This window comes from Heteronotia binoei, chromosome 11 (genome assembly GCF_032191835.1).
Source record: "Heteronotia binoei isolate CCM8104 ecotype False Entrance Well chromosome 11, APGP_CSIRO_Hbin_v1, whole genome shotgun sequence".
NCBI lineage: Eukaryota > Metazoa > Chordata > Lepidosauria > Squamata > Gekkonidae > Heteronotia > Heteronotia binoei.
The window spans coordinates 35,231,763-35,255,050 of record NC_083233.1 but is presented as its reverse complement, the minus strand read 5'-3'; the positions used below and the strand labels follow the sequence as shown (position 1 = coordinate 35,255,050).

Sequence of the window (23,288 nt, the reverse complement as noted above, 5' to 3'; positions counted from 1 at the left end):
CCTTTTGTATCAAAATTCTAGGCATGCATACAAACTCATGAGCACACTGAATTTAATGGGGGGTTTGCCACAGGTAAGTGTGCACAGCATCTATGAATGCACCATCTATTTAAACTGTCTTGGAAAGTTGGAATGAAACCGCAGAACCACCCTTACTATGAGAGGCATATGGAGCTAGCAGATTTTTGATATTCTAGGAGACTGGCCAGGTCTGACCCATTTGACCCAGTCCACCAGGAAACAAAAGCCTTGGGGAACTGCATAGTTCAATTGTGAGTGCTCATTCATTTTAATGGAGCTCAGGATATTTCCCTGTTGGATTGCATAATGTGCACTAACGGGATTGCCATTAGGGTTTTCCCCTTCATGCACCAAGAAACAAGACTTGGTAAATTCTACAGAACAAAACTGGGATTTGGGAAGAGGGGCATCGCTGACTCCATATTGCTGCTATCAGGCTGAGAGTACATTTAAGGACACAGAATGTTCCTTTCTGGGGTTGCCTTAGGAACACCCTCTTTGTGTCATTGAACGTCAGGCAGGTGCAAACCCACACCACATCCGTGTCAGAGACAAGCCCTGCCTTCTCTCTGCGCACCCTCCCCAAGGTTACAGCCGCTGTCCTTAGCCCTTGCTTGCCTCTGGGCGCCCTAGTCAACCATCTACCCTCCGCAAACCTTTGCAGCTGAGGATAGGGGCTTCCCTACATTAGAGAACGGGTCTCCTCGCCTGACCAAAAGCACAAGCTCAGATGCTGGAGATGACAGGAGACCCAGACCCCCATATTGTTTCCCCCCTGCAGTTTTTTCCTCGGGCCCTCCCTTCCACTACGAACCAATCAGGGCAATGGGAAGTGGCTGTGCGTAGATGCCCACGTTTCCTTCCCTCCCTCCGTTCTCACGTTGAAGCCTCCGCGGCTGTATAAAAACCGGCCATTTCGGTCGCTCGGTCTCACTGAGCCGGCAGTCTCCATCAGCACCAGGTTAGCCCGACGTCGTCCTCCTCCCATTCCATCGGAGTGAAGTGATTCTTGTGCGCGCTCCAGTTTCTTCCCAGCATCATGACTGACGCGGCCATTTCTTTCCTGAAAGATTTTCTGGCGGGCGGAGTGGCAGCCGCCATCTCCAAGACAGCGGTGGCCCCCATCGAGAGAGTCAAGCTGCTGCTGCAGGTGAGGGGGGGGGGATCGGAGAGAGAGGGAAGGGGGTGACTTAGCCCGAGGGCCGGTGTTGGCAAAGCTGTTTGAATAGGCGCTTGAAAGGCGGGCGAGAGAAGCGAAGCCGTGCATTACACGAAGCTCGCGTTGGCTTTGGGGTTGACTGGGGGAGGCTGGATGGGTTCCGTGGAAAGTGAAGGCAGAGTAGCGAGAGGTCGGCTGAATGAAAGACGCTCCGTCATTTCGTCCAGCCGGCGAAGCGCGACGAGTCTCAGTCGGCATTGGGGCGTCTAGTGCGCCAAAGCGCGCCGGCCTCACTTTGGCTCTTGGCCTTTGTCTGCGCTAGGGAAAGGCGGCCTCGTGGCGCATCCCGGCGCCAAGGCGATGCAGGGGAGCCTCGTAAACCCTCACCAAGGTCGCGGCAAGGAGAAGGAGGCCCTGCATCGCCATGATTCAGCTCTCTGTCTCAGACGGGGGAGGAGGCCGAGTTCTTTTTCTCCGCCGGCTCGCGTTCGAGGCCTGCGCTCCTTTCCGCCCAAGGAGACTGTCTCTTTGAAGGTCGGAGGACCCAGACGGGAAGGGTGGCGGGGCCTTTGGCACAGGTTTACGCGCGTAAACGCGGTCTGGAACGGGGGGGGGGGGGGGAAGCTGACTTCCTTGCCCCAGCGGCCCTTGCCCGGCACCCGGGCTCTGAAGCAAGCGCTGGGCCCCGGCCCCAAGCCTTCTGCTTAAAATGCCGGTCGAGGCGGAAGCCACGCGCTTGCAATTGGGGAGCTGCCGGAGCGAACTAGTTCCGCTTATGTAAATCCTGGCCGGGCTCTGGATTAGTGCGGGCGGTGCGGGGGGGGGGGGAGAGGAAGGAGGCGGGCGGGGCGGCGCGGCCCGTTCTTGCAGAGCAGGGCTTGGATGGGCCGCCGCCTGTTACTGTTGGAGGCGACCTGCCACTCTGGCACCACCCCGTCGCCTCCCGAAAGCATCTCTCGGGCTCGCTGGAGGCCGGCATTTTCTCCCTGTCCCCAGCGCCCGAGTATGAAGGAAGGGCTCGCGAGAAACTCGACGGCCCGGGAGAGTCAAAAGGGACTCGAGGCTTCTTTGCTGCGTAAACAGCGCCGGGTCATTTAGCGAGTAATGCGGATCCCGTGAGGGGAGAAAAGAATTACCCTATTTCGGGGCCAGCTTTTCAATGGCACCGCGGGGAGTTTCTTTGAAAGGGGCGACAGAAAAGGAAACGGAAGCCGGTGACCTTGAAGGGGGAAAGGTTATCTGAGAAAGCTGACTGCGCTTCCAGGCTACTGTCTTGAACTGGCCTTGCTCGGGTACACGTGTTGGTTTGTACTCGCCAACGGAAATATGAAATGTATGTGAACTCCCATTGGGCCACTAAGAAGGTCTCTCAAGGTCACATTTCCCGGAAGGTGCTGATGACCTATGATCAGGGACATGAGGTATCTGGGTCAAAACCAGTCCACATGAAGATTACCTGGAATAGGCCCAGTTGTTGCCAGTCCAGGAGTAGAGGAATACATGGGGCGGGGGTCAAGGACATTGTTTAGTTGGTTTGGGTATGGCCCCTGACCTGTTGCTTTTTGAAGTTAACTGACCAAGGAGGTAAATGGCTCTTCACTTCCTATGGAGAATTCTGTTTGACCTGGAGACACCTTGAAAAGGTGATTGGTTAGTGGGGTCACCTTATTATGTAGCTGTTACTGGGATGAGGTGTGCTTAGGAGAAGGATTTCACCTTCAAATGACTTGTCCAGTAGTCACTGTTGTCTACAGGGAATCCTCAGCCATTAGGTAAAGATAGTCAGTTTAAATTTTGATCCTAGTTTTATCTCTCTCCCTCTTCGGGAGACCTGTTGACTTACTGGGGAATCATAGAATCCTGGAGTTGGAAGGGACCTCCAGGGTCATCTAGGAAATTCACAACTACCTCCCCCCTACACACACCCCAGAGTTGACTTCTTGTTCAGAGTAGCCATCTTGATTTTCATACCTCAAGGGCATTTACTTGAACTTTGCATTTAAAAGTAGATGTGTCATGTGCAGGAAGGACGGAGCTTTTAAGGTCACTTTTCTATCCTGCAGGGCTAGAAGGAAAAACTGAAACTTGACCCAAGATTTCTCAATTTAGGCAATTCTGCATCATATGTGCCAGCAGTTCTCTAGCTGTGATGAGTCTAATTGGACAGCCCAAGTTTGTTCTTGAACAGTGTGGCTTCAAGACCTTGTATTGATTTATACTTTTTATTGTTGGTAAATACTAGTGTCTCGATTGCTCTTCCCTTATTCAGTCAACTTTAGTGCAAAGTTTGCATAATTCAAATATCTAGACTACATTTTGGGGAGTGGGATAGCACACTTAAAATACTGCTAAAACTGAATTTCATCTCCTTACTTCTTAACAGGTACAACATGCAAGCAAGCAGATCACGGCAGACAAGCAGTACAAGGGAATCATTGACTGTGTGGTCCGGATCCCCAAGGAGCAAGGCTTCCTGTCTTTCTGGCGTGGCAATTTGGCCAATGTTATCAGATACTTCCCCACTCAGGCCCTCAACTTTGCTTTCAAAGACAAATACAAGCAGATCTTTCTGGGTGGAGTTGACAAAAGAACCCAGTTTTGGCGTTATTTTGCTGGCAACTTGGCATCCGGTGGTGCTGCTGGCGCTACCTCTCTCTGCTTCGTCTACCCTCTTGACTTTGCCCGAACGCGTCTGGCAGCTGATGTGGGTAAAGCTGGGGCTGACCGTGAATTCAAGGGCCTTGGAGACTGCTTGGTCAAGATCTTCAAGTCTGATGGCATTCGGGGGCTGTACCAAGGCTTCAATGTGTCTGTCCAGGGCATCATTATCTACAGAGCAGCTTATTTTGGCGTCTATGATACTGCAAAGGGTAAGTTTTCCTTTTGGAGACTTTTTTGATTGCTCCTTACTTTCCCAGCTGAAACTGGAAGGTGTGAGGTGATACGACATTATTGTGACTTTATCTCTAATTCTTTAACTTCCAGGGATGCTTCCTGATCCAAAGAATACCCACATCTTGATCAGCTGGATGATTGCTCAGACGGTTACTGCTGTTGCTGGCCTGACCTCATATCCGTTTGATACAGTCCGGCGGCGTATGATGATGCAGTCTGGCCGCAAAGGGGGTACGTATCTAATTCTAGCAGTTCCACTGCCAGCGCCTTAAAGATTAGCCATTGGCACACAGGCAGGTTTCACTCTTTAAATAAAAAAGGGATTTACAAAGGGAGATTTTGGCAGTAAGTCCTTAGAATGTGTCTACTTAAAGGTGTTAAATTTAGATTTGCATCCTGGGTGTGTGTGTATTAAATTGGACCAAATATGTCCAGCTTGGTCCCAGCTGACACACTCATAGAATCCATATTGAAGTCTGATAGCTTGCACTTAAGGAAAACCATTACCTAGGACTAGATTAACCGTTTAAAGAACATGGAACCAGAGCCAGAGATAATTAACAGTGCACTCCTAAGAACAGTTAACCATTTCAAATCCATCATAGTCAGGGGGCATAAACTGTTTAGGATTATACTGTTAAGTTGAACACTGATTCCTCAAAGCACAGTTTGTTTATAAACTAGCATCCACTGATCAGCCAGTATAAGTATCCTGTTGCAACCAAGGTAAATATTCCCATGGTTTGCTACTAGGAAGCATAAAGTCCAGTGGGACTGCTTGAATGTAAACTTCTTGGGAGTCAAGGTTAAGTTACTCCTTTGACCTTCCTCTTGTCCTTTAGCCTCTTTCCCAAAGCAGTCTCTAGGCAAGTTCTTATTCTTCTTTGTTCAAATGTAATTTAATTGGCTTGTCCATACCTTTCTACAATTCTTCTAGGTAAATCAAGGATTTAGTCTTTAAATACAAATATTAAAGCAAAACATCTTAAAATTAACATTAAAAGAGGTAATAATCAGGCAAACTGCCTTAATCACAGCTGTACAATAACATTCAAGTATTGCACTCTAGTTTTGCTATCTTTAGTATGTTTATTAACATACTTTAGTATGTTTATTTATCCCTCCCTATGCTCTGAATCTCAGAGTCTCAGAGCGGTCACAATCTCATTTACCTTCCCCCTACCCACAACAGGCACCCTGTGAGGTAGGTGAGGCTGAGAGAGCTCTTACAGCAGCTGCCCTTTCAAGGACAACTCCTGCAATAGCTATGGCTAACCCAAGGCTATCCCAGCAGCTGCAAGTGGAGGAGTGGGGAATCAAACCAGGTTCTCCCAGATAAGAGTCCGCACACTTCACTTAACCACTACACCAAACTGGCTCTTACAAACATAGACTTGCAACCACAATCCAGCATAGTTCCCTGTCATTCTTTCACTGAGTAGACAGTAAAACTCCAGTAGAGGTATCTGTCTACCTCAATAAGAACCAAAACCAATTCATTATGACATACTGTTCTGAGAATGGTTTTGGAGAAATTGGCTTATCACCCTGTTTTAAAAACCTGGTTATATTCAGTGGTGACATTCCTGCTGTCTTCCTCAGTTTGCATAGTAGCCATCCAGAAGAGGCTGCTTGGCATAATCTTTCTCCCATCTCTCAGATATGTTAGCTGATACTCCAAAGTAAACATGGTAGGATACAGTACTGACGGACTTAAAGTGAAACTGGATATTTGGATCACAGTGAATATCAATAGTTTTCCTCTGTGTGCATCACTTTTCTTTTCTTTTTCCAGCTGATATCATGTATTCTGGTACAATTGACTGCTGGCGGAAGATTGCCCGTGATGAGGGTTCAAAGGCTTTCTTCAAAGGCGCGTGGTCCAATGTCCTCAGAGGAATGGGGGGTGCTTTTGTCCTAGTCTTGTATGATGAAATCAAGAAATACACATAAGCTGTTTCCTACTATGGATGGCGCCTGTTATGTAACATTCATGGACTTTGTCAAAACTATTTATCCGTTTCCCCAAGATTTCTACTGGTTGGTAAAGGGGCCACAGTTCTACTTGCCTGACCTGTTAACAAGTCATTCCCCTGACAAACGGGACTCAAACTTTATTTTTATTCAGCCACTCCTGTTTAAATAAGTTTGAGAGAAATAAAAACACCAAAAAACCTGGAACAGTGTCTTGCTTGTATTTTGTCTCAGGTAACTTCAAAAACACACATGAAGTAGCTTTATACAGAATGAAACCTTTGGTCTATATTAAGGCCTACATTATCCACTGCAGCAGCAGCTCTCCAGGGTCTCAGGTAGAGGTTTTTCATCTCGCCCGTGACCTGATTATTTAACTCAAGGTGCCAGGGACTGAACATATGACAGTTGCAAAGCAGCCACTTTGTCACTAAGCCAAGGTCCCTCTCCTAACTTTATGCTGTGCAGCAACAGGTAATAGAAGGTTTGCCATATCTTGTTTGCTAAATTGGACTTTTAATCTTATGGCTCTGTTTAGCAACTTGGATTATGTCCTTAAATCATGGCATTCCTGTTGTATTTCATCTAGGAGAAAGCCTTATAATAAGGATGTCATTTTAATGTTTGTATAGTACAATGGTCACTTCTTAATAATGGAGATGTCATTTTTAATGTTAGTACAATGGTCACTTCCAACTAAGCAATGAGAAATGCATAGATGTGCGATGAGCCCTCCCCTATCTTGTCCTTTGTATATCCCGTGACTCTTACCTGATCTGCAAGGATTTTTTTTTTTTTTTTGCAGATTTAACAGTCCTGTAATAAAAAGGTAAAGGTAAAGGCAATCACCAGTAGTTTCCGACTCTGGGATGATGTTGCATCATGATGTTTTCACAGCAGACTTTTTAGGGGGTGGTTTGCCATTGCCTTCCCCAGTCATCTACACACTTTCCCCCCAGCAAGCTGGGTATTCATTTTACCAACCTCTGAAGGATTGAAGGCTGAGTCAACCTTGAGCCAGTTCCCTGAACCCAGCTTCGTGAGCAGAGCTTGGACTGCAATATTGTAGCTTACCACTCTGCGCCATGGGGCTCCTAACTAGATATCCTGTAATAACAATAGGTTATTATCAGGCCTTTCTTGTCTGTGAATCTATCGTTCATTCGTCTCTAGATAATCCTGCTGTGGGGGAAAACCATCTGCAAAGAGAATGTGCTTTTTCTCCACTTGAAATGTAGCTTGTGTGCCTACCCCACAGCTGAGGCATACATTATTTTCTCAATAGGATCACATATACAAAAATAAAACTTGTTTTGGAGGAGAAATCAAATTGACTAGATTCTGCTCCATGCTAACTTTTTTTAAAAGCATGCTCTGTGAACGCTAAGTGAAAAGATCAAATGTTCTGTCCTCAGCATACAGAAAAAACATACCTTATCTGGGTCACAGGTATAGAAGCAATCCTAAGTAGTCCATTACAGATGAGTCTCCTACCTGCTTTTCAACTTCGGAGCTGTACTGGGCTTAGCACTCCCTAGAAATAACAGCTGATAATGATCTTCAGCTTTGGGTTGGGAAGGGATGGGGAGTGGTAACATTAGTTGCTCCAGTCCCTCGATAGTAACTAAAAGTCCATTAAATATTTAGATCTGCTGTTTAGAAGAGCATGAAGATAATCTGGTTGGGGTGGGCACTAGTGTTTGTGAAGGGTGACACTGTCTCATAAAATACATAATTATAAGACAATTTACTAAATATTTACTGTTTTGATATCCTCAAAATGTGATGCACATAGGCATTGACTGGACCAAGACCTGCTTGGCTTTCGCAAAATTGCCAGACCTTCCAGCCATAATCTGGGGTCCTACGTGCTACAATTATGCTAAGCAGCAGACTGTTTGAGCAGAAGGAAGCAATGTTCATTGGGGGGTATCTGTGAAAGCCAGGATTGTTTTCCTACTAGCCTTGCACCAATTGAGTTCACTAGTATACAGCTGTAAACTCAAGCCATTATTAACAGGCGCTAATTGTGGTAGGAGTGCTGCATTCCATTAATCAGCTTGGCAAATGCTCTGACCTGGAACAAATGTGAGGCTGCAGATCTCTGCCTTTACAGTCTCTTCCTCCCCTTCCCCCATTATCATGCTCTCTGCAAGCAGCAGCATTTCATATTCTGCATGAAGCAGGCCCAGCAATCCACGTTGCTCTCTACAAAAAGGCATGGATTCATGTATCTTGCTGCAAAGCGGGAAGGAAGTCATGTCGATTGGAATTTCCAGTTGTGCAACTTCACTGTCTTTTTTTATCTGGAATTTGGAAAGGATCCAGTATGTTAATCTGAGGGCAAGATTTTCATTTAGGGGAAAGCCTCATGCTGTCTCGGGGTGTTTCAGAAATCACTGGCTGAACTCCCTCAATCACTTGGGGGTGAGTATATAGTTAATATTAGCATTTTCTACATCATTCCCAAAATACTTGGGGTATTGCCCAAGTATTATGCTGGAATAAAATCTTGTTGGTCTTTAGGATGCCCCAAGATTCCTATTTGTTTTTGCTGCTATATACTTTGTGTGGCTATTTCTGGAATCATTTCAGTAGTCTATAACACCCCAATAATACTAAATATATACTGTAAAGGGGAAAGCTTAGCAGCTTACACAGCATCACAGCAATTTCACAACCAAAGGGAGATTTTAACCAGAGATCTCATAACAAGTATTCTGAGTCAGCACTGAGCACAATGTGAGTGTGTGTGTGAGTTCTGTGCTGAAAATCAAACAATGCAGTTAGAATTTATAGTTGATCTGACATCTTCTGAATCATGGTGTTCTTCAGTATCAGTTTGCACGTCCAGCTGGTGGTTTCCAAGAGATTCGTAAACCAGTCCTAGATTCAAAGCACACAAACACAAAATAGGTGGTAGCCAAGGTGTGCCCTTTTGTGGATTACTCATAGGCAAATAGTAGTGATACATCCCCAGTCATTCAGGTTTGTTGAAATCTGCTGAGCTAGGTGGCAGATTTTACCTCATTACATGATCTCCTTTCTCCTGGCCAAGTTCCCTTTCTTATCTAGTTTTATTGTGCAACATTTCTCTGTATAACTTTCTGTGCTGGAATATGCACTCGCTGATTGTCCTCCTTAGCACAATGAATCATCTTTTCAGCTTCCACAGGAACTACCTGGGTGAGTAACAGCTCTCCAGTGACAATGTGAGGATGACGACCTCTGATTCTTACTTGCTGTTGTTACGCAATATCACATTGTGGAAGCTGCCAATCCTTGATCTGGAATGGTCAATTTATGAGAAATGAGGGAGAGGAATTTGTAATTTACCATTAAGACAGGGGAATTCCCAGATTTTCTTGCTGAGAAATATGGGGTCCAATCTCCTGGGAAGCTCTTCATCATAAACTCCATCAAAAGAATAAGGGCCATGTCAGAGGTCTGAGGTTTATCTGAATGGGTGGGAGTAGGGCTTTTTTTGTAGCAGGAACTTCCTTTACATATTAGGCCACACACCCCTGATGTAGCCAATCCTCCTGAAGCTTACACTAGGCTAAGTACCCTGTAAACTCTTGGAGGATTGGCTACATCAAGGGTGTGTGGCCTAATATGCAAAGGAATTCCTGCTACAAAAAAGCCCTTGGTGGGAGAATTTTATGTTGATTTGTAACAGATCAGTAAATAAGTTGGTCTGATAGGGGAGGAGCTGTGGCTCAGTGGTAGAGCATCTTGGTGTGCAGAAGGTCCCAGGTTCAATTCCTGGTGTTTCCAGTTAAAGGGATGAGGTGGTAAGTAGTGGGTAATATGAAAGATCTGAGCCTGAAACCCTGGAGAGCTGCTGCCAGTCTGAAAAGACAAGGATGACCTTGATGGACTGATGGTCAGATCAAGTGTGTATGTATGTCACTTTCTGATGGAGAAGCATTAGCAAGAGCAGAGCTGTGGCCCAGTAGTGCAACATGTGTTTTGTAAACCAAAGGTCCTAGATTCAACCTATTGAGCTAAATGCATATATTAAAAAATAGTTTGCCTTGGAAGCACAGAAGCCTATCACAGCATCTCCAATCTTCCATGGTTCCCAGTAGAAGGAAAAATACTGTTTAAACAAATTACAAATGTGATCTGACTCCAAGGCAATCGTTTGCCTTGTAAGCACAGAAGCCTATCACAGCATCTCCAATCTTCCATGGTTCCCAGTAGAAGGAAAAATACTGTTTAAACAAATTACAAATGTGATCTGACTCCAATGGTAACAAGAAAAATAAATTTTATTTACAAAAACAGAAGTATATCTTACATGACATATTTATATAGTAGGTACATTTTACTTACTATGAACAGATTAACTTCAGAAAGGTTAACATACTACAGCTACAAGCCCAGGTAAGAGAGAGAAGAAGAGAAGTCTTAGATAAGATAAAAAACAGAAAGCAAGCAATGGCCAAAGAGGCTCACAATCTAACCGATGAGAGGGTGGGGCCAACTCCAAGTATACCCTAGAGATAATTCTCCTCCTCCACCCCCCCCCCAAAAAAAACGTCCTGCATGCAGAGTTACAGTATCCAACTCGATGGACCTTGGAGGCCCAGGCTGGATGTTACAAATAAATCAGTTTAGGATCTTGGGCAGCGGATATAGGGAAAGATTTTTTTTCTGTTGTGGTCAGATTAGTCAATACGGTGCTAGATTGACCAATAGTGTGGCTTTGTGTAAGACTGCTTCAAATTGTTTTGTGTGTATATATGTTCACCCATGATTCAGCACTGATGCCTCCTTTCTGTAGTTCTCTGAGCATCACTGACATTCATTTTTAATGTGTTTCTTTAAACATAGCCTCATTCTGCCACTCCTTTTCAGTTTTTACAGCCAGCAGAGGATGGCTTTGTGACATTTTTGCCACAAGTATAGACAGCAAAGGCCGGCAGAAAACAGAACTCCAGGGCTGGATTATATATATATATATATATATATATATATATATATATATATATATATATATATATATATATATATATATATATATAAAATACCATCCATATGCATGCACAAAAGACAGCCCCTACACCAAGATAGCTTCAAAGGGTAGTCATGTTGGTGGGCTGTAGAACACGTAGATTTGAATCCATTAGCACCTTAAGAGATCAAGATTTTCAGGGTATAAGCTTTCAAGAGTCAGCGCTTCCTCTTTCAATTCTACATCAAGGGTCTAAAGTTTGGCAATGGGACAAAGGGAAGGGTAGACAAGAGATTAATACAAGGACTGAATTTAAGCGAGTACATTTTTCATGTGTTCAGACTTCCTGGAGGATAATAACTGAGTGGGGTTCAGCAAGGCAAAGATCGAGTTTTAAAGAGGGGAGGGACGGAAGGGAGATGACAGAGCTGGCATCAAATCACAGTTCCAAGAAAGAGGGAAGTATGATGGAAAGCAAAGGAGACTGGGTGAATATTTTTGAAACATCTTATAGGAGCAGTGTTGGGGGAAGTGAAGCTCACAGGAAAGGATAAACAGTGTGCAGAATTATAGAGTGGGGAATTTGTTGGAGAGGTTTGGTGTCAGGTTTGTAACTGATGCAGAAGGGGATGGGCAGGCCAGTAAAGAGCAGAGCAGGGGTCATTTTGTAGAAAAATAGGTGGTGGAGCTCATCCAGGAATTGTTATGTAGCTGCATCTACTATTCAATGGACAAGGAGGTGGAACTCTCAAGAGGAGGAGGAGGAACTCTCAGAAAGGTTCAGGAGCTGTGCTCCTGTGAGCTCCCACTGAATCTGAGGCCTGGAGCAGAGAATGATGTAGATTAAGAATGTATATTACTTATTAGACCAGTAGTCCATCTAGTCCAGCATCCAGTCTCAGTGGCCAACTAGTTACTATGGAGGACAAACAAAAAGTCATAGAAGCCAAGGCCTTCCCCAGTATTGCTTTTTGTATTGGTATCCAGAGGTTTCCTGTCACTGAATGTGGAGGTTTCCTATGATTGTTGCAATGCAAAATAAAGGGAGAAAATAATAAAGTAATAGGAAATATTATAATGGTGGAACTTTTATTTAAAGATCCACAGAATCTTCAGTGGGTAACTATATTGTGGGTAACTATACTGGGAACAAGTAGTGGTAGAACATGTGTTATTGTCACAGTCAGATATTTGACTGGTAGATGTTCTGCAATTTGAGATCTAGCCAAGTTCTTGGGAATTGGAGATATATCTTTGCAAGAATCCTGCTGTTCCAAGCAACATGTCTTCTGGAGTTTGAATTGGTGTTATTTGCTTAATGCCCAGAATGTCCAGGTGTTTCTTGAGACTTCTAGGCACTGCTTTAAGGGCTCCAAAGAGGACTGGCATGATGGTAACGTCCTTCACAGTACACCAGTTTGGTGTAGTGGTTAAGTGTGCGGACTCTTATCTGGGAGAACCGGGTTTGATTCCCCACTCCTCCACTTGCACCTGCTGGAATGGCCTTGGGTCAGCCATAGCTCTGGCAGAGGTTGTCCTTGAAAGGGCAGCTGCTGTGAGAGCCCTCTCCAGCCCCACCCACCTCACAGGGTGTCTGTTGTGGGGGAGGAAGGTAAAGGAGATTGTAAGCCGCTCTGAGACTCTTCGGAGTGGAGGGCGGGATATAAATCCAATATCTTCTTCTTCTTCTTCTTCTCCTAGAGGTGCTCTATTTGTAGGTCTTGATGTTTAGTGATCTTCTCCTGTTCTTTCTTTTCTATTCTGCTGTCTCCAAGGATTGCAATGTCAATGATCCATACTCTATTTCTCCCTTTTTTTCTACAGTTGTGATAACAGGGGTGTTATGCTGCAGATTTTTATCTGTTTGTAATCAGAAGCCCCAAAGAATAATTGTTTCATAATTCTCCATGATATTGTCTGGTTTGTGCTCCCATGGATTTCTGGCTAATGGTAAGCCATACTTTTTGCAAAAATTCCAGTACAATATAGCTGCATTTTCTTTATAGTCAGTTTGAGCAATTTTACTGCAGGTGCTGACCATGTGGTTGACTGTTTCATCCTTTATCTTGCAACATTGACATAACTGTTTTTTTTCTAAATCTTGGCTTTCATACGATTCATTTCGAGTGCCTGTTCTTGTACAACTAGAATGAGTCCACCCATTTCTTTCTTCAAGTGCCTGTTTTGGAGCCGCTTCCAGGTGTTTTTGTTATCAACTTAACTGTTATTATTGGTTTGGGCCTGAACCCCTTAACTACCAAAAAGCAGACTGGATTCTTAAAGCTCTTTTACTCTTTGAGACCTAAATTTGTAATAAAATATAGGGAACATACAGGGGTTTCTCTCAGTAAACTACCCCAAAAAAAGATTACTGAGAGAAACCCCTGTATATTCCCTATATTTTATTACAAAGTTAGGTCTCAAAGACTAAAAGAGCTTTAAAAACCCAATGGCCTCTTGTCCATAAAAGCTTTATGCTACAGTAAACCAATTGGTCTTGAAGGTACCCTGAGACTCTGTTTTGTTTTTGTTGCCACAGACTGCCTACTTCCTTAGAATTCATACCCACTTACTTGATAAACTTTTTGTATCCAGATCTCTTGTTACTCTTCAGCCTTCTCCCACCCCATCCCTTCCTCTGGTCTTGGTATTGTTAATGATCTGCCTGTCCTGAATTCCCACTGGGCTAATGGGACCTAGAGAATGTTCAACAAACTGGTTTCTGTGCTGCCTTGTACAGCTACAGTCCTGCTGGTGTGGAGCAGGAATTTCACGCAATGCAAGGAATGCAACGCCCTGTTCTCTCTGGCGGTGTGAGTGACAGCTGAGAAGGGATCACGAGGAAAGCAAGAACCTTGACCTCAAAACTTGGCAGGTAAGAGGCAGAGAGAGAGAGAAGCGTGGAGTTGAATAAATGCCAGTTTGTGGCACAGCAAGATGCTTTTAGGAAAGGCAAGTTCATTAAGTAGATGTCACCATGCACTATAGCTATGGATCACATCGATATTAGTGTCCTAAAGCTGGCGCTGCCATTACAACTTTTAAAATGTTTTTCATTTATATCTTGCCTTGTTTCCATCATAGAACCCAAAGCAGTGTATAGAGGGTTCCAGCTTAGTTTCACAGAGGTAGCTGTAGATTGTGCTTTACATTCATACCCTGAGAGCCATGCTCCATGCTCAGAAATACAATGTGATGTATGCCTTCTTGGTCTGTGTCACTTCTGACTGCAGATAAGGATAGAATGATAGAATATCGTCACACATCAAAAACACCAACAACTCTTCTTCATTCACTTAAAAAAACTACCATATTAGGAAGGACCCTAGGCTAAAGTTCTTCTCCGGCATGCTAGCTCTCCACATGCCAGGATTTTTTTAAAATACTCATCCCATCCATGTGAGTAACTACCTGAACACAAAATATACTAAAGACAAATTGTCCTGGCATGGGCCATAAAAAGTGTAAGCTGTGCTATTCAGTTTAAACCAATTCAGTCCAGACACAATCTCTAGTGCTAAATCCATGTGCTTGTCTAACAAGTTGCTCAGCAGGTTGAGAACAGCAGCCAGCAATATAATCCTTTAAAAGGTAGGAATCTTCTGTCTTTCTTTTTTCACCTGTGTGTTCCACATGTCACTTATTTAAAGGCACTTGCCATTTATTACATAGCCCCATTGGTCACAACAGTTAATTCAGGTATAGGCTTAATGAGAAAAAGTTCAGAACTTTCTTTTTTGTAAAATAAGATCTTAGAGACAGGGATCTTTTAAAATTTTGCTACAGCGCTATTAAAAGTGCCATGTAAACGAAGAGTATTACACCAATTTAAAAGTAACAATAATGGTAAAGCATTATTTTAAATAAATTAATTTGGAGTGTCTCTTGGATTTTAAAATGTATATAGCTGTAATAAGCCCTGGCATATCTTTAGAGAATTGCTAATTACAAGTTTACATCTTGAAAGGTTTCACTATTTAATGTGTTTGCGCCATTTGGGACTTAGTTTATTAATTGCTCCTTAAAATATATATATTCCGCCTTTCAGCAATATTATCAAGGCAGCTTACAGCAGGAATAAAAAAAAGTTAAAACAAAAATATAACATGTGCATGCACATGTAGTCACACACTCAACAGCTGAAATAAAATAGCAGAAAGCAAACAAAGTGACCAAATGCAAAACTAGATTTGAAACCAGTACTGAACCAAAACCCAGGAACATTAATGCAGTCAGACCATTGGCCTCTCTAGTCAAGCAATGTTTTTTTTGAGTGGCTGTGGATCTTTTTGTTGGATTTTTATGTTGTCTCATGCCTCAGACTTCAGAGGGGGCTACTATAGAGTTAGACTGATAAAGAGGTCAGGACACAATGGATCCTTTCTATTCTCACTCTGCTTTCCCTTTCTCACGCAACATTGCCTTTTACATCTTGTCAAACATGAGAGCTGGACATATCGTCCTGTATCTCCATCCATCTGGTTATTTAGATTAGATTAGAGAATCTGTCTCTACCCTTTTCTGTCTACAAATAAAGTTCCACTAATAAACTCCTTTATTAGTCTGAAAAGTTAAAAGACGTCTCCATGTATTTTTTGTTGTCTTGCTTGCACACATACATCTAGAGCAACTTAGCTTTGTTGCATTTTAAGCTTTTATGAACACTCTGCTAACGCACTAAGAATCCCAACACTTTTGCCCTGACCTGGATAGTCTAGGCAAGTCTGATCTCATCAGATCTTGGAAGCTAAGCAGGGTCAACTCTGGTTAGTATTTGGATGTGAGACCTCCTCGAAATACCAGCAGTCAGGAGGACAGGGGCAAGCTGTATTCAGCCACCTCTCTGAATGTTTTCCAGGCCCCCAGTAGGGGTCAGTCACCAGAGGTTGCTTTGACTTCCAGGTGCAGACACACACAAAATGTTACCCCCCCCCCTAAAAAAACAGAGAATCCCAACACTTCTGTATCACCTGACTCCCTTCTATAAAATGGAAGTTGCTAGGGACTGAATTTGGGATACCCTGCATGTAAAAGGTTTACTGTTCAGGTGCTCTTAACCCCCAGCTCTGACCTCACCTAGCCAGCAGCAATTAAAACCAAATAATTATTTGGGCCATGCTTTACTGATAATCCAACCCAAACACCCACTGAAAGAGAACAGTCTTCACATGCATTCTAAAAATTCAAAGGAAATGGGGTCAGATATACAGCCCAAGGAAGGTAGTGTCAGAGTCTTGCCCATAATGCATGCCCAACTTGGTAGCAGATCCCCTCCATTTGACCCAAGAATATGGCGAAGTTTGTTGCTACGTAGTTGCCTTAATATCTTGCCCTATCCCATAGTGGGCTCAGGGCATAACATAAATAAAATACAATAATTATGTAATTAAAAACAGTTAAAGAAGCGAAAGATGGCAGCAAAAAGCATACTTTGCTCCAGAGCAGTTCACTACACCTCCTGTTAGATGTTAGCAGGATAATAATAAGTATCTATAGGCTTACTATGGACAGGGGAGGCCAAGATGATGCTGATCCCAAACAGGTTAAATAGGGTGACCATAGTTTGAAAACCAAAAAAGAGGACATATTTCCCAACTGACTACTTCAAACAAGTGATCACTATGACAAATCACATTTTAAATACCCCTACTATTTAAGCTGTGAAAATTGCTACTAGCTACAATATTCCTAACCATTCAACCCCAAAGAGGACATTTTCACCAGTTAAAAAAGAGCTCAAAAGAGGACAGACACACACAAATAGGTCCTCTAAATTAAAGAGGACATCTGGTTAACACTGGGGCTTTAGAGGTTTAAAAACAGCACTTGGAGTTGAGTCTGAAAGTGAATTTGGAGCTAATAAAGCAGGACTGAAATAAGTGTGATAGACTCAGAACAGCTTGCCTTTGTCTGCCTTTGGGATGCCACAGCCACATTTTAGATCAACTGCACTGTCTTGGAGCTATATTCAAGTCCAAGAGCAGTTTTGAAGTCCCGACCTGGCTATCCAGACTAGCCCAATCTCATCAGATCTTGGAAGTTAAGCAGGGGTGGCTCTGGTTAGTACTTGGATGGGAAACCACCAAGGAAATTCAGGGTTGCTACATAGAGGCAAGCAATGGCAACCCCCCCTGTTTATTTCTTACCTTGAAAACCCCATGGGGGTCACCATAAGTCGGCTGTGACTTGACAGCAAAAAAAAAATTGAGAGAGATTTGCATGGTATAAGCTTTCCAGAGTCAAAGCTCTCTTCATCAGATAACATAGAAACTGCCTTGGTGGAATGTGTTGGAAGAGAAGGACCAGGTGCTGTCTCTTAGCCTTAGCCTCCAGAGGGGGGTTACAAGAAAGTCAGATAGAGATAGACAGGCAAACTGTGAGTTTCCTTCCTGTTTGCTCTTTTGCCTCTGTGTCTTTGATGTGTATTTTCAGGCAGGGGTGCAATTCTAGCAGGAGCGTCTTTGCATATTAGGCCACACAACCCTGAACCCAGCTTCCTCCAGGATCAAACTTAGGTCGTGAGCAGAGCTTGGACTGCAGCTTACCACTCTGCACCACGGGGCAGTTAGTGCACTCTGCTAAATTGGCATGGCTTACCATACCAGTGAATCTAACAGAATGAGGCTTCAGTTTGATCACTCATGTCTGATTCCTAGCATTGGTTAAGCAAATCTACAATTTTATTTAGGATCTGGATGAAAGAGAGAGGAGGGGAAAATAAAATTGAGAAGGGAAAGCAATACAGAGGTACCCAGTGTTTTTTTTGTTGTTGTTAAAAATGTTTTGATATTCATATATAAGATTGCACAAGTTCCTACCAATTCTCGCCCTTCTCCAAAGGTAGTGGTAGTCATTATCAACTAATACCGCCATGAAAAAGCCCAGGGTTACTAAACTCCAGATAGGGTCTGGAGTTTTCCTGGAACTATTACTGTTCTCCATACTATAAGGTTCAGTTTCTCTGGAGGAAATGGCAGGCTTGGGAATGGCATCCCTTTCCCACTGAGCTCCCTCCCCCAACTCAGTCCTCCCCAGGCACACCCACAAATCTCAAGGAGTTTCCCAAGACAGTACTGGCAAGCATAGCCACATAGGTGGTATCTTCTTAGGCTTGGTGGGTAAAGGTCAAGTTCACTCTGGTATAGGCAACATACAGAAGATTCTGGTAGCCGAGAACCACTACCAAGAACAGAGACAAGATATTGGCATGGGAATACAGTCCAGTTCTTTCTGATGCAACCATAAATTCATCAGCTCCTGCTGCGCTAATAATATCAACAGCATTAATAATTTCTATTCCACCCTTCCTGGAAGTGGACTCAGGGCGGGTTACAACATTATTAGGCCAACAATGTTAACTCTACCACAGTATTAATTGGTAAAACTTTTCCTAGATTATACCAATTTAGGCTGCAAAACCAAGTACTGCCAAACTGAATGGTTCCACCCGCCTAAAAGACCACCCTGCGCATAAAACTACTTGCCAGGAACAGTGTTCAGCCTAAACTTTTATTTATTTTTATGCATTTATATCTTTAGCACTATATACCATTTAACCCCTGCCACAGTTCATTCATAAGCAGTTAGATCCTTTTAAGCTCACTGAAGTCAATGGACTTTAGAAGGGTGTAACTCTACTTAGGACTGCATTGTTAATCACTAAAAAAAACAACTTTGCAAACAACTGAAATGGTGCCCCTGATTAATTCAGTCATTTCCCCCCAAATGGCTATCAAAATAGCAGACAGAAAGAGCCATCTTGAAAGGACACACACCCTCCTGTGTGAGAAAACAATAGGAGTATGTCCATACTGCCCTGACCAGAATAGCTCAGGCTAGCCTGATGTCATGAGATCTCGGGAGCCAAGCAGGATCAGCCCTGGCTAGTAGTGGGGTGGGAGACCTCCAAGGAATACTAGGATCATGACCAGGAAGGCCATGGCAAGCCACCGCTGAAGCTTTTTTGCCTTGAAAACTGTATAGGCAGGTCTTCAGAAGTCAGGCACAAAACCACCCACCCTTGCTCCCTCTAAAACAAGTTAGCTTTTTTCCCTTAGAACTTTTGTAGGGAGATTTTTGCTGATTGAATCAATACATGAATCAACTCATCAAGTTAGATTTGTTCAGTCATATGACTGCTACCTTGTATGTGAACTTAAGGGTGCATTCAAAGTGCATCCTGTCATTCATCCTCCAAAGTACAGTCCAGAGCACCAAAGGAGTTACGTATCTGTCAAGGAAACAACAGGGGGGGGGGGGACAAGAATTCTGCAATCGCTACCTCAAGCCTTTTGACTTCCACGTTGCGAAAGAATGACCTTCAGAAACTAAAAAGCCGGCATGAGCATTCCCCCCCCCCCCTTTCCTGACAGAAGGTCACACGTGGGCCATGGCAGCTTCACTACGGGGTGGATTTCCTTTTAAGGAGATGTGAAAAGGCAGGAAGTATTTGTGCTTGGTTAACTTGAAGCTCCACCTTTACTCCTGGCATGATCACAATGCTTGGGCAACCCTTCTCAAACAGCACTGGCAGCAGAAGAGCTCAGAATGGCAAGCTAAAAAAATGAAAAAAGGCATGGCTAGGCTTTAAGAAAAAACATATATGTGATATGCTGAAAGAGGACACCAGCACTGAAGGAGCTCTGGGAACCACTACACCTGTGCAGACTGGCTGTGCTAAATTAGTGTCTCTCGTTTTTGAATATCCATTTTAAAACTGTGTTGGAAACAATATGGGAGCACCCATAGCTCAGGGGTACAGCCCATGCTTTTCCTGCGCAGTACCTAACCTAGATAGATTCAGGTGTGTAGCTGTGTTGGTCTGAAGTAACAGAACAAAGTTAGAATCCAGCGGCACCTTTAAGACCTTCAAATACCTTGACTAGAACTTGGTTGGTCTTAATGGTGCCTCTGGACTCTAACTTTCTTCTATATAGAGAAAATGATCTTGAGTAGCATGGGGTTGCCAATCTCCAGGTAGTGGCTGGAGATCCCCCACTATGACAACTGACCTCCAGGCGACAGATCAGTTCATCTGGAAAATATAGCTATTTTGGAAGGTGGGCTCTATGGAATTATATCCCCATTGAAATCCCTCCCCTCCCCAAATCCTGCCTTCCTCAGGCTCCATCCCCAAAGTTTCCAGGTATTTCCCAACCTGGAGCTGGCAACCCTATGTAGCAAACATGGGAAATGCCCTTCTCTGAGACACTGGCAATCAGAATAAACCAGTGGTTCTGGATCTTACATATCTTATGTCCCACCATGAAGACAGATTCAGGTAGGTAGCCGTGTTGGTCTGAAGTAGCAGAACAAAGTTTGAGTCCAGTTGCACCTTTAAGACCAACGAAGTTTTATTCCGGGTATAAGCTTTTGTGTACATCTGATGAAGTGTGCATGCACATGAAAGCTTATATGTTGGTCTCAAAGGTGCCACCAGACTCAAATTTTGCTCTTATGTCCTACCAATCACTGTCAAAGAACCTGGGATCCACCATGATCAAAACGAAAATGCCCCCTCCCCCCTCCAGAAGATCATTTATGTTTACAAGCATTGTTGTTATATTTATCACTTATTGTGAATTTTAAGGGCATAAAAATTGCAGACGCACAAGGCATAATTCCTGGCAGGAAGTGGCATATCAAAGACACTTGGTGGTGGGCAGGGGGAATGGGATTAGGAGACCCTGAGTGTCCAAGGTTACTACTAGCATGCTAAAAGGTCACAGATGGATAATCTGCAGTGGCAGGCAAGAAGGCATGTCATGCTTGCAGGTGGATATGGAGACTGAGGGAGAGAGAATTCTGAGTAATTGTTATGCAAACCCTGATCTCACTGGTTGAGAACCACTGGAAAAGACAATACTGGCCTAACTGGACCAACATTGACTCAAATGTGTGGGATCCAGAATAATTCCGCCACTTTTGTCAGTGATACAGATTTCCTCCTCCTGCTGTAGTCCAGTGATCTCAGAAAGCTGCTTGTAGGAGACAGCTTCAGGAACAGACTGAGGAACAAACTTAAAAGTGTATAGCAGGAGAGGATAATCAGCCACAATCACTCCCTGCTGTGAAATCAGTGGAAAAAGAAACCAGTATCCAATCAGTTGTAGCAAAGTTGGTACCTGTGACATACCACTTTTACTATATAAAAAAAGAATACAATAGAATACAAATCCTGGCAGAACACCATGTGCAGTGCACTAGGTACATAACAGAACAAACAGCATAGAAAGTGGCTGACGACATTACAACAGGGCAAGGTTTATCCTCAAGCCTTCTAGCAATAGTATGTGAAGAATCCTAGAGGTAAGTTGGCATCTCCACCTACTCACAAATCCTTCCAATATCTGTTTTCCTTTCCTTTCTTCTTTATTTCCTTAGCTCATTGATTTACAAATGTTGAACAGCAGAAAAGTTTTGTGTTCTTCATTTTTGGATGCAAGGGATATAAGGGACTGAGACAAGTTTTATTATCGCCAAAGTAATCTTAGGCTCATTATCTCTAAGCAAATAGAACAGAGATTCCAAAGAATAAGGAGCTGACTGATCCATAATAAATGGTTTAAAATAGTAGTCCCTGATATTCTCAAAAAAAAAAAAAAACATAGACACAAGAGCCAAAACAGTATTCAAGCAGAACATGAAACTATGTCAGTCTCATTAAGGCCGCAAGAGCAAATTTGATCAGAACAAGTGTCAAGCGCACTCATTTCTGTACTGCATTTTTCTAGACCGAGCAGGTCACCAGCTCTCCATTTCTCTCCCCCCTTATTTACGGCCAGTGGGCAAGTAATAAATCCATCTGGCCCTAGGATGTTTATGCTACAGCCTGGCTGATGTTACCTTCAAGCTGCCTCTCCCACAGTTTCACACAGACAACCCTTATCTCTTCCCAGAGTAGTGTGAGAATGTTTGATGTCTCCAATAGTCTAAAATTCCTTAATAAAATAGTTGTTTAGTAACTTTTGAACCCATGACTCAAGTATGCATCTGTATGGTAACCTTTGATGATATCCTATATAGCAACTGTGTAACTGTTTGTACATCATTACTCCCAAGGCTTGTGTCCTTGGTACAGCTCCTGAGTTTCTAACAATAAACCTACTTTTGATTTAAAACAAAGGACTGGTTATTGAGAAATATCAGCGCTTGACAACAAGGCCCATTCAAAAATCTTCCTTGTAAAACCATAGAGGATACACCATTTAATCTTGCAAATAGAAAAGCTCTACAGTAGTTCAAACTAGTAAATACATAAAAGGAGGTAATATCTATTTTCATTACTGGAACAAAGGAAGGCATGTTGTAAGGAGCCAAAATAGTAAACTAACATTGAACTTTTTTTTATAAACAAGGCAAAATTCTTTGAGAGTGACAAAATTTGATCACAACTATCAGAACTCTGAATTCTTCTTAATACAAGCGGTTCCATACAATGCATCTAATTCTTTTTCCAACAGGGCATTATATGCTGCCGTCATTTCAAAAGATATTATTACAAATCCCCTAAATATAAATGAAACTCACAAGATCTGTTTCATGCTCCAACAATCCACTGGGTGAGAACAGTAATCACAAATGCAGGGTCTTTACTGTGGTGGCCCTAAGGGTGTAGAATAACTGTCCTTGCCTTCAGAAGAGCTATATGGTGCATCTTTAGACAGCTATGCTGTCAGGCTGAGGCTAAGAAAACCTAGGTTCAAATCCTTACTCAGCTATAAAGCATACTGGATTATATTGGGCCATTCTCTTCCTCAGCCTAACCTACCTCTCACAGTTGTTGGGAGGATAAAATGAAAGAGGGGAGATCCATGCACACTGCCCTGTATTCCTTGGAAATAAGAAATGTGGCATCACCATTTCTAGTGGGGTTTTGGAGGGCCAGGCTAGAGAATAGTTGATAAAGCATGCAGTTCTGATGCTATCATATTAGCCTTGGCTCATTTCCAGCTTCTGATTTTGATTCTGAAACCCCCAGCTGGCCAAACAGTGGTTCTGCAACAGGGCTCTTGTATAAAATTATTCATATCTCCTCATCTATTACACCCTATCTTGGCATCCCTTAATAAGCAAGACTCTGAAACCAGATGTACATTACTGTATTTGCAATTGGTCTCTGGGATCTTGCTCACTTAGCTTAACTGGGTCACCTTGCCTTGCAGCACAGCAGATCAAAACAAGAGCAATGAGTGAGACCAGTGCTCCATTTAGTCCTGCATCTTGTTTCACACAGCAGCCAACCCATTCCCCTGAGGTAAAAGAAACAGAACAGGAGAT

At 43.3% G+C, this 23,288-nt stretch overlaps 1 protein-coding gene across 1 annotated transcript; it reads left to right on the top strand.

Moving 5' to 3' along the window:
• The first annotated feature begins 591 nt into the window (after window positions 1–591).
• On the top strand, window positions 592–6,256 carry SLC25A5 (solute carrier family 25 member 5). Its single transcript, XM_060249389.1, has 4 exons — window positions 592–1,171; window positions 3,564–4,050; window positions 4,166–4,306; window positions 5,871–6,256. Exons 1-4 carry the CDS (start codon window positions 1,061–1,063, stop codon window positions 6,026–6,028), a joined length of 897 nt encoding a protein of 298 aa, XP_060105372.1. The 5' UTR covers window positions 592–1,060; the 3' UTR covers window positions 6,029–6,256.
• The last annotated feature ends 17,032 nt before the right edge of the window (window positions 6,257–23,288 follow it).

What these genes read in the sequence shown, in the direction of transcription:
- SLC25A5 (XM_060249389.1), top strand. Translation starts at nt 1,061, where the DNA reads ATGACTGACGCGGCCATTTCTTTCCTGAAAGATTTTCTGGCGGGCGGA. An exon ending in CGTCTATGATACTGCAAAGG is followed by an intron (nt 4,051 to 4,165) that starts GTAAGTTTTCCT and finishes TTTAACTTCCAG; the next exon opens with GGATGCTTCCTGATCCAAAG. An exon ending in GCAGTCTGGCCGCAAAGGGG is followed by an intron (nt 4,307 to 5,870) that starts GTACGTATCTAA and finishes TTCTTTTTCCAG; the next exon opens with CTGATATCATGTATTCTGGT.